This window comes from Andrographis paniculata, unplaced genomic scaffold (genome assembly GCF_009805555.1).
Source record: "Andrographis paniculata isolate CXL003 unplaced genomic scaffold, ASM980555v1 Contig9END, whole genome shotgun sequence".
Classification (NCBI taxonomy): Eukaryota; Viridiplantae; Streptophyta; class Magnoliopsida; order Lamiales; family Acanthaceae; genus Andrographis; species Andrographis paniculata.
The window spans coordinates 1,253,784-1,270,868 of record NW_026137639.1 but is presented as its reverse complement, the minus strand read 5'-3'; the positions used below and the strand labels follow the sequence as shown (position 1 = coordinate 1,270,868).

The 17,085-nt window shown below is 27.8% G+C and overlaps 2 protein-coding genes across 4 annotated transcripts; both read left to right on the top strand.

Moving 5' to 3' along the window:
- The first annotated feature begins 8,168 nt into the window (after positions 1-8,168).
- LOC127244025 (methyl-CpG-binding domain-containing protein 6-like) lies at positions 8,169-10,758 on the top strand. The gene is made up of 3 exons (XM_051264305.1): positions 8,169-8,577; positions 9,731-9,832; positions 9,934-10,758. The coding sequence occupies exons 1-3, from the start codon at positions 8,227-8,229 to the stop codon at positions 10,117-10,119; spliced, it is 639 nt and encodes a 212-aa protein (XP_051120262.1). The 5' UTR covers positions 8,169-8,226; the 3' UTR covers positions 10,120-10,758.
- Positions 10,759-13,041: 2,283 nt separating this feature from the next.
- On the top strand, positions 13,042-16,519 carry LOC127244070 (uncharacterized). 3 transcript variants are annotated; one of them, XM_051264380.1, is made up of 4 exons: positions 13,042-13,177; positions 13,255-13,329; positions 13,760-13,942; positions 16,157-16,519. In XM_051264380.1, the coding sequence occupies exons 3-4, from the start codon at positions 13,775-13,777 to the stop codon at positions 16,325-16,327; spliced, it is 339 nt and encodes a 112-aa protein (XP_051120337.1). In that variant the 5' UTR covers positions 13,042-13,177; positions 13,255-13,329; positions 13,760-13,774; the 3' UTR covers positions 16,328-16,519. The 3 variants fall into 3 exon arrangements, with proteins under 3 accessions (XP_051120337.1, XP_051120338.1, XP_051120339.1); XM_051264381.1 differs by lacking the exon at positions 13,255-13,329 and having other exon boundaries at positions 13,071-13,177; XM_051264382.1 differs by lacking the exons at positions 13,042-13,177; positions 13,255-13,329 and adding an exon at positions 13,374-13,544.
- Positions 16,520-17,085: the final 566 nt, after the last annotated feature.

Here is a 17,085-nt window from a genome sequence, read left to right as displayed (position 1 = left end):
TATATTGTAAAAATGAGATTTGAGCCTAAATTTTATTTAGTATGGTTAATGACAGCAGTTAGGTATGGTGTTGAATTTTAATTGTACTATAGTACATTGTGTGTTAAAAACGGTATATGATGTCGCTACTATCAATACATTATTTATATTAATACAATAACACGTGAATTAATAACACGTGACATATTTTTATGCAGTAAATATTTTAAGTATGAATGTGCTAAGTGAAATAAGAGTATGCACTTTCTAAATTGTTTCTCGGCCATGATTGAAAAAAAATAGTATAATGCTAATTTTCACAAATCAACATGACAATTGAAGCTATTATAGATTTTTGCATTAACAGTAATATTTTTTGAAACAGTTAAAGAATTATATATATTATAAAAATAAATAAATAATTGGAAAAAATATATATATATATATATATAAATCATTCATTTGCTGTCACTATATTCATTAATCACTATATTCGGATTGTCCATAGTCATTTATTAAATTTTTTATTTAATAATATAGGTTTATTCACCCAACTTATTTTTTTAAGTAATAAGATTTTTTATAAATATTACAAATATACAATATATATATACATATTAACACAATATATATAATATATATACTTATTCACTATAAAAAAAAAAAAAGTAAACAATTCAATACAAAAAATTTGGTTTTTTATTATCGACACTTTCTCATATCTAACATAAAAATCATTTTCATTAAAAAATATAAAGTAAACACACATCACATATTAATTAATATTTTTACATTTTATTTAAAATTACGAGCATATGGCTCCTTATCAACTATGTTTTGGATTTTGAGTTGGGATTTGAACAGTAAAAATTTTGAATTTGAATAGTTATATGATGTGATATAAATAATTATTGATGTGATGTTGTAAAATTGTAAAATTGATTTTTAGTATAATATAAAAAATAAAAAATAGTGTTTGATTTGATGTTTTTTGGGTGAAAAAATTGAATGAATAGTATAAATCGAATCTAATCCCCAAACAAACAAACACACATTACTTATCATGTACTAGTACCAAAAAAAGACAAAAAAAAAAAAAAAAACAAAACAAAACAAAACAAAACAAAAAAGGAGACATGTTGGAAGGAATTTTATTTTTTATTTTTGTTATATTGCACCTGAGTTCTGTCCAGGTAGAGTAGTATTTGTTTATTTTGGGGGCCCAAGTGCTAAAATTATTCATACCTATTAAAATAAATTAAGAATGAAATCACTTTTTTAGTAAAAAATAAATTAATTTATATATATATATATATTTCTTATATATTTTATTGAATATTAATTTAAGATATATTTTTAAAAATAAATTAATATTTTACAATTTAATTATCATATTAAAACAATTCATTATTTTAAAAAATGTTATATACATATTTTAATTGCTTATTATCTTTAGTAGAATTAACTAATAACAGTACTTGCTAAAATAAGTTATTAATAAATAAAGACCAATTGGTTATTTGGTTTTTCTTAAAAAAAATTTACTTGTGTTTGATGTTTTAGAAATAGTTTTGAATTGAAATATTAGTTGAACGTATCATAAATAAATATTTATTGTTGAATTTTAGTATGGTAATAGTTTACCATTAATATACAAAATTTCATGTTATTACCATACTAAAAATCTAAGTTATATTTTTATTGAAAATTATGATTTACAATGAATATAATATTTTCAAAACGGTAAAAATGATATACCATTTTTTTTTTTGTATTTTTTAGTTTAAATAATATTTTGATAAAAAATATATATTTTTATTGTTTTTCTAGATTTTTTTTTTCTTTCCACATTCTGTCATATCACTTTAAAAAATTTATGAAAAATCAATGCAGTTTTTTCTCATATTATAGAATCCTTATTAAGATTTTTAAATTTTTTTATATCAATAAATTTATTATTTTATTTAATACAAATAGTGTATAATATATATATATATATATTTAAAATATCTTATATATTACAATATCATGTAAATATTTGATAAAATGAAATAATTTCTCTGTCGGCCTCCAAGGTCACATTTACATTTTGCGTCATTGTACTTAACATTAGAAATATTTTTATATTTATATAATTTCATAAATATATAATTTTTTATATTTTTTTCAATTTTTTTTTTTTTGTTTGTACTATATTTTGATATAATAATTAATATTTTAAAAAGTAAATGAGACCTTAGAACTGGACGGAGGTAGTATAATTTAAATTATTTTATATTTAATTTAAAATCATTTATTAAATCAAATTTTATATATTTATTTTAAAATAAATTTTAATTGAATAATTTATATATTCTCTCTCCTATATGTGAAAGTGAGAGGAGCTGACGAAAGATTCTTATTTAGTTTTCCTATATGTGAAAGTGAGAGGAGCTGACGAAAGATTCTTATTTAGTTTTCCTATATGTGAAAGTGAGAGGAGCTGACAAAAAATTCTTATTTAGTTTTCCTATACGTGAAAGTGAGAGGAGCTGATGAAAGATTCTTATTTAGTTTTTAGTAAGAATGCAGGTATTCTAACTTACCACATTACGCAAAATAAACTGAGAAATATAAAAATATATAATACTTCATCCGCTCGGCTCTAAGAGTCTCATTTACCTTTTGCGTTATTGTACTTAATATTAAAAATATTATTATATTTGTATAATTTTTTTAACAAACGTCATTACAATAGTATTATAAGACATCAATAAAAGTATTTTTGTCATTTTTCCTTAATTTGTACTATGTTTTGATATAATGATTAATATTCAAAGATAACACACAAAAAGTAAATGAAAGTTCTAAAGTCGAACAAATATAGTATGTAATTGTTGATAGTGATAAATAAAATTCAAAAGTATAAATTTCGGGTATGTTTGTTTTGTATTTTGATTTTTTTTTTTAAAAAATGATGTGAAGTATACAAAATTGTATATATAATATAAAAATAATTAGTGTGTATAGTATATTAATTTTTTTTAAAAAAATAGTTTTTTTCTAAAAAAAAAAAAAAAAAAAAAAAAAAAACAAACCCCTCATTATTCATTGAACTTTTCTCCCAAAACATTATTTTTAAAAAATTTGTATTGTTCATAAAAAAAATTTTTTTAAAAAAAATCTAATAAAATACCAAATAAAATATTTATTTTTATTCATATATTACATAAAAAATTATTTTTTATATTTAAAATATCATATTAAATAATAATTTTAAGTTAATAAGATATTATTTCATTACAAATTATTATTATTAACTAACTAAGTAAAAAGAATGAAATAATCTAGTATTATTTTATTATACATTATTACATGTTTAATTGATATAATATTTATAATATAGTGATATTTTAATTATTTATTTGATAAAAAATAAAAAGAATCTCGGTTTAAATGTTTTTTATGCTGAATATATGTATGTATTGAAATAAATTTTGAAAAAAAAATCATTTTACCAATTGTAAATCTTAAATATAAGTAAATAAATATTAAAAAGTAATGCATACACCATAAAATTTTAAATTTAAACAATACTTCACATAAAATTCACCAAAATAAATTATCTCCCAATAGTATGTGTTATTGAGATTTTCTTTCTTCTACGTCCTGTTATATCATTAAAAACTTAGTAAGAACTAATGCAGTTTTATCTCACGTTGTAAATTCTTATAAAGATTTTTAAATTTTTTCTTTTTTTCACATCAATAAATTTATTATTTTATTTAATACAAATCTTATAAGTATAAATTACATTATTGTGTATTTAATAAAATAAAATATTAAATTTAAAATATTTTATATTTAATTTAAAATCTTTTATTAAATAAAATTTTTATATATTTATATTAAATTGTTATTGAAATATTAATATTTTTATTTTAAAATATTTTTCAATTGAAAAATGTATATATTTTCTCCTATACGTAGAAGTTAGAGGAGATGACAAAAGGTTCTTATTTAATTTTTCAGTAAGAACGTTCTTCACATATATTTTTTTTAATATTTTATTATGATGTCATGCTGCATTGCCTCTTCACATTTTTTCAGTAAGAACGTTCTTCACATATATTTTTTTTAATATTTTATTATGATGTCATGCTGTATTGCCGCTTCACATTTTGTAGATTCTTAAATGTGAAAGAACGTCATAGGTAGGTGTTCTAACTTATCTAGGTGTTCTTATTTAGTTTTTCAGTAAAAACGTTCTTCACATATATTCTTTTTAATTTTTTATTATGATATCATGCTGCATTACCGCTTCACATTTTGTAGATTCTTAAATGTGAAAGAACGTCATAGGTAGGTGTTCTAACTTATCTAGGGTGTGTTTGTTTTGTACTTTAATATTTTTTATGTGGAGTATAAGAAATTGTATATATAATATAAAAATAAATAGTATACGTAATATATTAATGTTTTTAAAAAATTATGTTGAACTTTTTTGTTAAAAGAACAAAGCCCTCATTAGTTAAGATAAAATGAGAAATATAAAAAGATATTGTATGTAATTGTTGATTCCAAAAAATAAAATTCAAATGTATAAAATTTTTATTATTCATTGAATTTTTCACCCATGTTTACAAAATTTGTATTGTTTATATATAAATTTTTCTAATAAAATATCAAATCAAATATTTATTTTTATTTATATATTACATAAAAAAAATAATTTTTATATTTAAAATTTCATATTAAATAATAATTGTAAGTTAATAAGATATTATTTCATTACACATTATTATTAACTAACTAAAGTAAAAAGAATGAAATATTTTAATATTGTTTTATTATACATTATTACATGTTTAATTGATATAATATTGTTTTAACTAAAATACAAATATGTATTATGCCATTTACCATTATATGTTATATTAATATATATGTATATTGTATTTTTTAATAATATTTATACAAAATCGTATTACAAAAGTATTGTGTAAATATACTCATAGTATACATATTGCTACTGGATTAATTAAAAAAAAAAAAAAAACAATAGATTTGAAAGAGTTTCAAAATAGGAGAATGAGCAAAATATTCGTATTCAGTATATTTACTTGAATTAAATCAAAATTTATATTTTGATTCAGATTAAAATTTTTATATATTTTGAATTTTCGGATCAATTTGAATTGGTATAATAAAAATTCGAACAATTCGAGATTCAAAATATAACACTATACATGAATATGTTTTATTATTATATATAATGTTTTAATAAAAATATATATCTTTAATATTTTAATAGAAAGATATAAAAAAGAATAAAATTATCAAAATTTTGGATTTTAAAAAATAATATGCAATTTAGAATTTTCATTTTAGTTTGGATTTTATAATTCAGATTTTAAATTTTTAGATTTTGCATTTTATAATTAGGTTTTGGACACATCGATTAAGTTTGGAATATCTAAAAATAAAAAGATAAATCGAATTGGTTCGAATTAACAAAATATAAATTCGAGTATTCGAATACTTGCCCCTATGTAACTAGTTCAAAGAAATCGAAGTATAAACTATGACTCAATTAAAAAATTATACTAATAATATAATAAAATCAATACCCGATTCCGGGTTTGATTTTTACATTATTTCTAGCAATATGTTTTAATTATTCAGTTTATACAATTTTTATAAAAATAAAAAATAAAAAAATAAAAAAAAAATCTTTATTTTCTATCATAAAATAACATTAAAATATTATCTAAATTAATAGTAAATAAATAAACTCAATTTCTATTTATTTTGATTTTTTTTCCTTTTCAATTATTTATTTTCTTATAAAATATATCTTTTTTACAAAATATTACAGCTCACTACTATTTAAATAAAAATAAATAAAACCCAAATTTCGATGAAGAATAAATTCCAACTGCCAAACGGTTACCAAAGCTATTAATATACAAATAATTACTACTACGAAACGAACAATAATTAGTTACAATAAATAAGAAGTTATAAGACATTAATCCCATGACTTTAATGAAGCTGGTACCTCAAATAAATAAGTAATATATATATATATATATGTATATATATATATCGTTCTATTTATTTTATTTTTTTTTTAATTTTTATTTATTAGTTATTAGAAATTTAAAAATTATTATAAAATATTTTTATTATTTGTATTTTAAAAAAGATATACCGATTATTTTGTCACGTAATTGGACTTTTTTATCATTTTAGTATAGTAATTATAGTATGTCGCAAACTAGTTCCGTAATTGAATTTTTTTTTTTTTGCAATTTTAGTTTTTCGGCCGGAGATGTATATGTGGCATCCATGTGACTCGGTGGAGGACACGTGTGTCACGTGAATTTTTATTTTTTTTAAGTTTCAATTTATTTTTTTTGAAAATTTTAAGTTTTTCCAAAAAAATGGACAAAATAAATAAATTAATTTTTTAAAAAATAAAAATAAAATTCACGTCGGGAACACGTGTCCTCCGACGAATCACACAGATGATGTGCTATAAATTGTTTTTTCCCCATCAAAATATCACCCATTAACATTTGTCGGCATCAAATAAAAAACCAACAAAAGCACACTGTACCAAAGCCTCAAATTTTTATCAACTTAATTATTAAGTTAATATATTTATATCTTTTTTCCTCCGTCCCATGTTGAATGTCACGAAAATTTAGGATAAATATAATTAGTAGATAATTAAGAATATATTAGTAAAAATAATTATTTTATAATAAACATAATTATAAATTAAGATTAAGATAATTCATTAATTTAATTAAAATTAAAAAGAAATTAAATTAAAAAATTTAAAATGAGATTAAGTGTGTAATCATTTTCCAAAAAATGAAAGTGACATGAGATGTGAGACGGATAAAAACAACAATGTGGGCATGGTAAGTGAAACGGAATATTATATAAGGGTTTATTTGATTACTGTTTGAAATTGATTTAAAATAAAATATTATTTTTATTTTTATTTAAATAGTATTTTGATGTACTTCCTTCGTCTTAGTATCCATTTTTACATTTTAGTCCATTCCATAACAAAGTATCAATTTTTTTTTTTATAGTAATTTTACTATATACATAATATTACAAATACTGAAATATTTAGTTATGGGACGGAGAGAGTAATATAATAGAGTATATTTTATTAAAAACAAAATAAATAGTATTAATTGTAATTTAAAATCGCAAAATAACAAATCATAAATTACGTTTATTCCGTTTTAGATGCAATGATTTTTGGTATAATATTAGAAATTGTGTAAAAAATATAAAATATGCTTCCTCCGTTCCAAATACCCTTCAATATATTTTTCTGATATGCCTCAAACATCTTGCATTATTGTTAAAATAGGAAATATAGTAATTGATGACCTAATGGAGTGTAAAGTGAACTTGTGATTATGAGATCATGGTTTCAAACCTTGAAAGTATTCTAGTTGCAGTTCGGAGGTACCGAAGAAAAGTATATTCTCTTCCCATTTTAAAATATCATTTTATTAGTATGTCTCATATCAAAGTATCAATTTGTTATTTTACAAAAGATAATTATACACTAATATTAAAATATTTTAAATTTTTATTTAAATTACAAATATACCATTATACATACAATTATTTTATAGACAAAATTAAATGATAAAAATATCAAAATCTCTTACACACTCTCACTAATCAATAAAATATTATTATTATTTAATATATTACAAAATTTCAAATGACCGATTTGAAATGAAATTTAATAAGTATTTTTTTAAAAAAAAATTTAAAAAACAATATTGAAAAAAAAAAAAAAAAAAAAAAGCTGCAATTTGGGCTCCAGATTCAAAAAAGCAAATTGTTTATAAATAGTAAATAAGTATATTTATATAAAAAACAAAAGAGAAAAAAAGTATATTCATCCGGGCTTCTGTTTCATTACATGTCAGAAATAGTTATCGGCACAAGCAACCTCTCACCTAGTAATAATAATAATATTATAATAATAACGATAATAGTAATAAATTAATTAATCAGCGATTTTATTCTGCTCTTCCATTTCCACATAGTCAAAAAGTTTTTTCTTATTTATTTCTTCGAATAAAATATTTGGTGGAAAATTTTGAAAATTTCTCGAAATCTATACACACTGCCCACCGATACATTTTTCTGTATATATATATATATAGAGAGAGAGTCAGTGGTCACAGTTGAGTTCCTTAACCCTCGATTTCTCCGATCGCAATGTCCGGACCCGAAACCCAAAGTCCCAATCGTCCACCGGAGGAGAGCCCTAGTGGCGCCGCCGACCCGCTTCTGGGAAGCGGTTCCTTCATCAACCCGGAGAGGGCCGACATCGGCGGCGGTTCGGAGGGGGGCCAGCGAGTGGTGTTCCCGCGGGGCGTGGCTATTGCCGCCCAGCCAATTACGATGTTCATCCCCAGCGACGATAGCATGGGGGAGCCCTCCGCCCCCCGCTCGGCTCGCCGGAGGAATCCCGAGGAGATGGCGAAGCGCCCCGACTGGCTGCCCGACGGTTGGAGGATTGATCTGAAAGTGCGCTCCTCCGGCGCCTCCGCCGGCCTGATTGACCGAGTTAGTGTTCTTCCTTTTCTTCGTTACGTTTGTTACTTTCGATTGTTGATTGTGTGTTGGGAATGTGTTTTTATGTTCGTTTGTGGATTCTTGATGAAGTAACCGTCTCTGATTTGGTTTGGATTCCTTCGTTTTGGTTTCTCTGAGCACTGTGATTGATTTAGGGTTCCAAATTAGGGTTTATGTGTGTGAATAGAATTTCGAGAAGGAGGAGGAAGAAACTGAGTCTTGTGAACAAATTTGATTTGCTTAGCACTGTCAATTTGGTTGTTGTTTCCTATGGTCGATTGTTCGAATGTAAAATTGATGTTTATTTTGTTTCGGTGGAATGCTGCATTGTAGATTTAGAACACTTATTGATGAATGTTGAAGTTGATAGGGGTCTACAAATCATGTATATATATATATGTATGTATGTATGGAATTTGTTCGACTTGTTTGTTAATGTCCGTTGGTCGATTACGAGGTTTTGAGGAAAAGTTCGGCTTCGATTTGGTAGATTTGATTGATTCCTTGTTATATGTCGGGACTGAATTTTTGTCGATTCGTAATATGCTGTCGGATCATATTTGTTTGCTTTAGTTGTCGGCATATTCCGTGTGCCAATGATTGCGTAGAAAGTTCGATTTCCTTTATTGAATTAAGAGTGTAAACGAGTCGATCATTGGTTGTCGGTAGAGAATTTATGTACGAATGTCGGATAGTCGTCATCTTCGGAGTCATTGGTGTGATATTTCTTATCATAGTTATGCATATCACATGAAATTTAATTGCGTTTGTTCTTATCGACGATTACGTGATTTATCTTTTTAACTCCGCCTCTTTCGTGTTTTATAAAGTTGGATAGCTTTTCTTTTTTTCCTCCGCAAAGTACGGCAAGGACAACATTCGAATTATTACATCATTCCAACACGACCTCCTTAACGGCCAAACAAAAATTAAGTCGAACCCATATCCTAAATTGCCTAATCTTTATGTGCCTTAAAATGCTTGTTGGCTATTGCTTTGTGCTCTATAGGTTGAAGAAAACCGTATTAGACGCTTCGGTCGATAATCATAAGCTTGATTATCATTGCTGGTATTCTAGGACGATTTTGTTCCTCGTACTTGGTAATAACTTATTCTCATCATTCTTACATTTGGAATCATGCAGTACTATGTTGAACCATCGGAGCAGCGCAAATTTCGCTCCAAGAACGAGGTGCTTTACTTTCTCGAAACAGGCGATAAGCTAAAGCGGAAGGATAATGCTGTGGTAAGTAAAGAACATCGAAAACATCGTTCATAACCTTAAAGCTTCCGTCTTTTTTTTTTTTTTACTTTTGGGGTGTTCTAAATCTTGATTATCTTTTGCAGCCTTCAGCGAGTCCTCCCGGGCAGAAACAAAAGAAGTCGCGGAAATCCAATTCCGTGGATTCTAGCGCAATGTCTGACACCAAGCGCAAGAGTTCCGAGCGCGGGGATTCCGACGCAACGAGCAAGAAATCCAATGCCCCAGACTCGGGAAACAGCCACCCGACGGACACTCCTCGGGAGACTTGAGCTGGGATCCATTAAGTTAAAAAAAATATATGAACAGCGAAAAACAAAAACTGGTATCCTTTAGGATCCTTTTGAAAAAACTATAGACACCCTTTTCCTTTTTCCTTCGTTATCTTACCCGTTTTGGGCAATGCAATGCAATGGAATGCCGGGATAGAAATTGTCTGTGATTGGAATGGTTGGTTTCAATGTTGTGCATTTTGGTGGGATGTTAGTATCTGCGATCTGTAGTATATCGTCTCGTATCCTCTAGGCTTTACTTGTTTGGATCATTCTACAGTTACCTGAATAGGATAGGATACAATAGAATAGAGATTTTTGTCGGGAATTTGATTGAATTGGATTGGATCGGATCGGGAATTTGGCTTAGAGAGCAGAGCAGTAGAGCAGTGTTTTTGTGGATGAGTTAATGTTCGGAGTAGGAGGAAGAAGGTGATTCCCGGCATTGCTGCTGTTGCTGCTGCTGCTGCTGCTTTTTAGGATATTGCTATGCCTGCCGAAACTTAGGTATGTTAACTTTTTAAGGTTTGGTTTGAGCATCGAATTTATAGACAGAAAAACGACGTGTAATGTTATGAACATAAAATTTCATACAAATCATATGTGGATCCAATGAGAGAAAGTTCTGTTATTTAGACATATCATTTGATTCCTCTTTTAGGTTGAACTTAGATTTTTATAGGTGTGGATGTGATATTTGATTTAGCTTTGATGGATTTTGAAAATTTGATCTTTATAACAAGGAGTTTGGTTTTGTTATGGATTGAAAATGGTTAGGTATTGATTTGCAGTAAGAACTCAAGCTTTGACATGAACTCAACCAAGTGCTTTTGAGATTTAATTTTTCTATGAATTTGAACATGAACATACTTGGAAAAATGTTAGTTTATCGATTTGTCATCATTATTTGAATTTTTTGTTAATTATTGATGATTTTCGACAAAGGACATGAAGTATATGTAGAATATAATAAATAGAATTTAGCAAAAATTACCATTTGTTTGATTTCTTTAGTGATTTCAATGCATTGGAATTCGCTTGTTTTACAGTTTTATTTCAAAGTAATAATTGAACTTGAATAATTGGAATAATTTCCATTTGAAGTAACCATGAATTTTTTTGCCTGAAAATTTTTCGACAAAATGAAGTAGTTGAAGGGAAGAATCAATAATCAGATATTGTAGAAAATGTCACATTATGATGCATGCTAAATTTGTTTTTGTAGCAATTGATGTTAAAGGAGTGAATACAATTTTTTGTTGTTAGCATCGTTTTATATATATATATATATATATAAATAGGAAAGACGATATAATATAACAAATTGATGACAGATAAATGAAGATAAAAGTTCGTTTTATATGAATTTGAAGATATTCGTAATATGTTGATTAAACTGTAATATTAAAATATAGTAAAAAAATTATTTGATAGTTATGTTTTTCAATAAGTTGATAAAGTTTATCATTGCTTAAGTTTTTTGTCATAATATTCATTAGATAGCAAAGGAAAAATTTATTATTGTTATTATTGTTAAACTTAAAAGAAAAATCATATTTTGATATTACAACTCATTCAACATGTTGCAAATATTTTTCACATTCATATAAAAAATTATTTTCATCAATCTACGCCAATTTGATAAATTACCTATATATATATATATAACCAAAACATTGCTAGCGACGAGAAATTACATTCACGACTTCAACATCAATTACTACAAACTAATTTAGCATTAATTGTATAATGTGACATTTTCTATAAGTTGGGACCCAACTCGCACGTGCTACTTTTCGAGTACGCTTTGAATAAATATTCGATCGAATTTAATGGTATGTAAATTAAGCTCCACAAGACACATCACACTAGACGAACATGTGTGGAAAGCTAGGGAAATATATATGTATATACATAAAGGAGTGTTTCAAAATAAAGCCGTTAACGAGTTGAATTGGTTCGAATTCTTCATGTTTGAGTTCGAATAGTTAAGAACTCAAGGTCAATTTATGTTGATTTGTTAAAGAGATATAAATTTTCATCTGATTTTACTATTTCAATTTTTTTTTTCTAAAAATATTAAATTAAATATTTATTATTTATTTATTATATTATATTAAAATTTAATTTTACATGTCAATATATATTTATATCATATCCAATAATTATTTTAATTCAAAATTTTACTATTCAAAATCAAGTAAAAAAAAAAATCTATTTGATTATGTCATTTTCTTTTTCAAGATTTATAATAAATATTTATTAATGTCATTTTATTTAGGGTAAACTGTTTTTTTAGTCCCGTAACTAGACCCCTTATCGTTTTAGTCCCGTAAATGGAGCATGTCGCAAACTAGTCCCATAAGTGAAAAATTTTCACTGTTTTAGTCCTCCGGCGCCAGAGACGCCCGCGTGGCTCGCCGGAGGTGATGTGTCCGCCAGGTCAGCGACCTACACATGGATTTTTTTTTTTTTAATTTTTTTTAAAACTTATTTTTAATTTATTTTTAATTTTATTTATATACTTTTAATTTTTTTAATTTGATTTAATTTAAAAAAAATAAAAAAAAATTGAAATAAATAAATAAATCCATGTGTCCGTGTAGCTGACCTGGTGGGACACCTGGCGGACACGTCACCTCCGGCTAGCCACGCAGGCGTCTCCGGCGCTGGAGAACTAAAATAGCGAAAATTTTTCACTTATGAAACTAATTTGCAACAGCCCACTTACGGTACTAAAATGATAATGAGGTCCAATTACAGGACTAAAAAAATAATTTACCTTTTTATTTATTTTGTTATAAAAATTACTCTAGTTCTATCATGTGATGCATATACGATATATTTTATTTTGAGTAGAAAAATTGTTAATATTTGATTAAAAAAAGAAAAGGAAAAAGTAAATACGACATAATTGAAAAAATTATTCGTTTAATGTTTAATTATTTGAAATAAAAAAAATTTAAGCATCACCGCTTCAAGGTTTTGGCAGTTTGTTTATGGCGACGATGATGTGGAGAAGCTTTCAAGAATCATCTGCTGGCTTCAATAGTCTTGCGTACTCTCTTCTGCAATTTCTCATTTTTATGTTTTCATGAACTCAGCATTTTGCGTTAATTCGAATGTTTGGAACAGTAATTTGGTGCGCACTTGATATTTCTCTATCGGTCGGTCCCTTTTTGGCAGCACTTCGCGAAAAGGGATAATCTGGTGAATACTGCAACCAAACTAGGGTTTATATTATTCGATTGATTATTTTGGTTTTTAATTCTCCCGTTTTTCTGCATATGTCGAAGCTGAGCTCTGAATTTAAGTTCATTTTTCTCGTTATGGAATTTAGCTAACTGGAATTGAAGCATAATCCTTTGATTTGTAAGCTATATAGCGATGTCGATGTAATATGACCGGACTTCGGTGTGCTAAAGGTTCCATTTCCTCTTTTGTTTTCCTGAATTTTGAGCTTGAAGAATGGGGGTTGAAAAATTAGGGTTCTTATTATATTGAACTCAGTGTGTGGATTTATGGGTGATGATTGTGTGTGTGATTGTCTGGTGATGAAATCTTTTTTTTTTTTGCAGCATCTAGTGCCATTGTTTTTCTCAGGATTGAAAAGTTTGTGTGCCTTTTGGTTGTCTTCTAGGTTGTGTGAAAGCTGATGAGAATCATGTCGAGGCCGATGCTGCTTGTTTTCTTGCTGATGGTATTGGTTATCACATCGCAATTCGAATGGAGGCAGCAATTAGTAAATGATATGGACACTGGTTCGGGGGAGCCTCAGAAGCAGCAGCCGATTTCAAAAAGGGAGGAAATTGTTAAAGAGAAGGTAAAATTGTACCTTCCCTATTTGGTTTAGCATTCATTCTGCTCGGATGATCTCATTGTATTATGTTGTTTTCTTGGTTGAATTCCTATTGTTTTTTGTTTGTTTCTTTTTTCTTTTATGCCTCACGCACACTTATTAGTTTCCATAACATGAAAGGGGCTTTGTGCTCAAGTGTAATGAACTATGTCTGATTTTCGGTTGAACTTTTTGTTTCCTCGTGTGTGCACATTTATCAATTGGCATGCGGCATGACATTTAACAATTGGTATGCGGCATGACAGGGGAATTGTGTTGACGTATTTCTTTGCCTACATTCCATTCTGTTGGGATGAGTGCATCATTATCTTGGTGATTTTGTTCTTCTTTCCCCCCCTTGTGTTCATTGTTGGTATGCAAACATCAAGGGGATTGTGTTTTTTTCTTGTCTTGTCTTGTCTTTTTTTTTTTCCCCTTGTGCGCACACTTGGTAGTTTCCATAACATGATATGAGTTTGTGCTGAAGTCTAACGAACCATGTCCGTTTTTGGGTAGAACTTTTTGTTTCCTTGACTGTTTATTTATCAAATGTTATGAGCCATGATAGGGGCATTTTGCTGAAGTATATCTTTGCCTACGTATTCATTCTGTTGGAATGAGTGCAACAAATTATATCATTTTCTTGGAGATTGTGTTTTTTCCCCCCTCATGTGCATTCATCAATTCTCGGCATGAAACGTCAAGGGGATTGTGTTTTTTTCTTGTTTCTTTTTTCCCTTGTGTGCACACTTATTAGTTTCCATAACATGACGTGAGCTATGTGCTTAAGGGTAACGAACCATGTCCGTTTTTCAGTTAAACTTTTTGTGTCCTTGTCTGTGAACATTTATCAATTGTTATGTGCCGTGACAGGGGCATTGTGCTGAAGTATATCTTTGCCTACGTATTCATTCTGTTGGGATGAGTGCAACAAATTATATCATTATCTTGGTGATTTTGTTTTGGTTTTCCCCCCTCGTGTGCATTGTCAATTGTCGGTATGCAAACGTCTGAGGAATTGGAATAAAGTCTATATTTGTCTATTATATAAATATGTTTTGATGTTTATAATTGGTCCGTATATAATCACCTGCCGCCCGTGGCACCTGAGATGGAAACAGGGTTGAAATGAAATCAACGACTCTGGCATTCCCTCTTTTTCCCTTTCCATATCTATGTATTTATATCTTACACGACAACGAAGGCTGAATTAAATCATTTGTATCATCTATCGTCAAAGCAAATTCTCCTGTATACTCATCTATTGGTGCATTTGAACTTTTGCATTAGTAATATTCCATTCTGTGTAATATTAGGGTGTGTTTGTTTGGGGGTTTGGATTTTGGATTGGGATTTGAATAGTAAAAATTTTGAATTTGAATAGTTGTATGATGTGATATAAATAGGGTTTGATGTGATGTTTTGAATGTAAAATTGATTTTTAGTATAATATAAAAAATGAAAAATAGGTGTTTGATTTGATATTTTTGGGGGGAAAAAATTGGATGAATAGTGGAAATCCTCCAAAATCTTTCAAACAAACACACCCTTAATGTCAAACATTTGTTGTGGCACGCTACATCCTGTCTATATTCCCTAGGACACCCAGAACAGCCTCAACTGTTGAAGTGCCTTCCACTTAATTTGATTGAAAGGGTTCAATGCCTGATGGTGACATTCGTATTTTTGTCGTACCACAAAAAGATACTATATATTTCCTAACATTGTGGTTCAAGATGTATATGGAAACATAGAATAGGCTAGATATATTTTCCTTGGGCACTAGAAATATAGAATAAGGGAGACATCATCCTATATTATAATTTTGGTTTCTCAATAAGACGAGCACTAATTGTTATGGAGGCTGGAATTAGTGATTAGACAAGGCTTCTTTGGCTTGAAAGATTTCTTCTAAGCTGCATATTGCAACATCTATGCAACTGTTGTAGCCTGTAGGAAATGTAGTAGATGTTGGCTTCAATGCATCATTATTGTCATTAATATTGCCCGTGGGAGCTTAACTGCAGTATTCTTCGTGCCCAGTGTGCAATTCACAACTTGGCAAAATTAGCGTTGCCTATAGTTTAGTGCAAACATAAAACCAAATACCCGTACATGCATAATATAATACAACATATTACTGCTATGCATGTTTTAAGACAAATACTGAGAGCTGCATCAATACTTTCTCGTTTGCAGATTATCTTATCGCAGGAGAAGAACATCCAAAGGCTCAATGAGCTCGTCCGCAGCCTAAGGGAACAACTGCACCAATGCCATAGCAATAATCAAACAACCATCGGCGGCACCCTCGGCTCGCTCACAGAGAATGTTATTGAGCTTGAGCAACCACAGATTCCGGAAGACTAACAGACCAACCTTGAAGTTCTCTGTAATATTACTGTATGTGCAATATACAAACCTTTGTAAATTCCTTACTTCGGTACTTTTATTTTTTGAAAATTTTTGTTTATGGCCATTCCCATTGTGATCTGCAAATTTTTTCTTTGCTCCAAGCAGAAATGCTTATGATATAAAAATTTATAAATTTGAGAAGCTCAATTGGATGTTAGCCTATATTAACATTAAAATATAGAGTTTGTTTATTTCGGCTTTGGCTTTAGGTTTTTTATTTAAATAGCAGTGTGATGTGATGTTTTGTTAGAGAAAATAATGAATTTTTTTTTTGTAGAACATTGCGCTCATTTTTTACTTTTTATTTGTTTGAATATGCATATGATATGGTGTATGTATATATGTGTATATACATTGATTGATAGATGAACCCCCTTTTGGTTAGGGTGCTATGTGACTTTAAAGAATGCATGTAAATAAATGTTTGCTGCTCCCAACTAAAAGTTAAAGCTTGAAGTGAATAGGGGAGAGTGGGAAACTTATACTACTAGACTATTTATTTTTATTTTTTTTATTATTTATATTTATATTTAATTTTGATGATGAAAAGGGTAGAGAGTAGGATTGATTTAATATGTAAGTTTGATGGGAGGCAGTTAGTGGGCTATTAATGGTGCCTTTAAATGGCTTTCTTGAATTCAATTTATTAAGTGTTTAGTTAAACCAACCCTGTCAGCAATTAAATGAAATACCCATTGCCAATATTATTTATT

Coding starts and splice junctions, on each gene's coding strand:
- LOC127244025 (XM_051264305.1), top strand. CDS start 8,227: ATGTCCGGACCCGAAACCCAAAGTCCCAATCGTCCACCGGAGGAGAGC. Junction 8,578..9,730: donor CCGCCGGCCTGATTGACCGA/GTTAGTGTTCTT, acceptor GGAATCATGCAG/TACTATGTTGAACCATCGGA. Junction 9,833..9,933: donor AGCGGAAGGATAATGCTGTG/GTAAGTAAAGAA, acceptor TATCTTTTGCAG/CCTTCAGCGAGTCCTCCCGG.
- LOC127244070 (XM_051264380.1), top strand. CDS start 13,775: ATGAGAATCATGTCGAGGCCGATGCTGCTTGTTTTCTTGCTGATGGTA. Junction 13,943..16,156: donor AGGAAATTGTTAAAGAGAAG/GTAAAATTGTAC, acceptor TCTCGTTTGCAG/ATTATCTTATCGCAGGAGAA.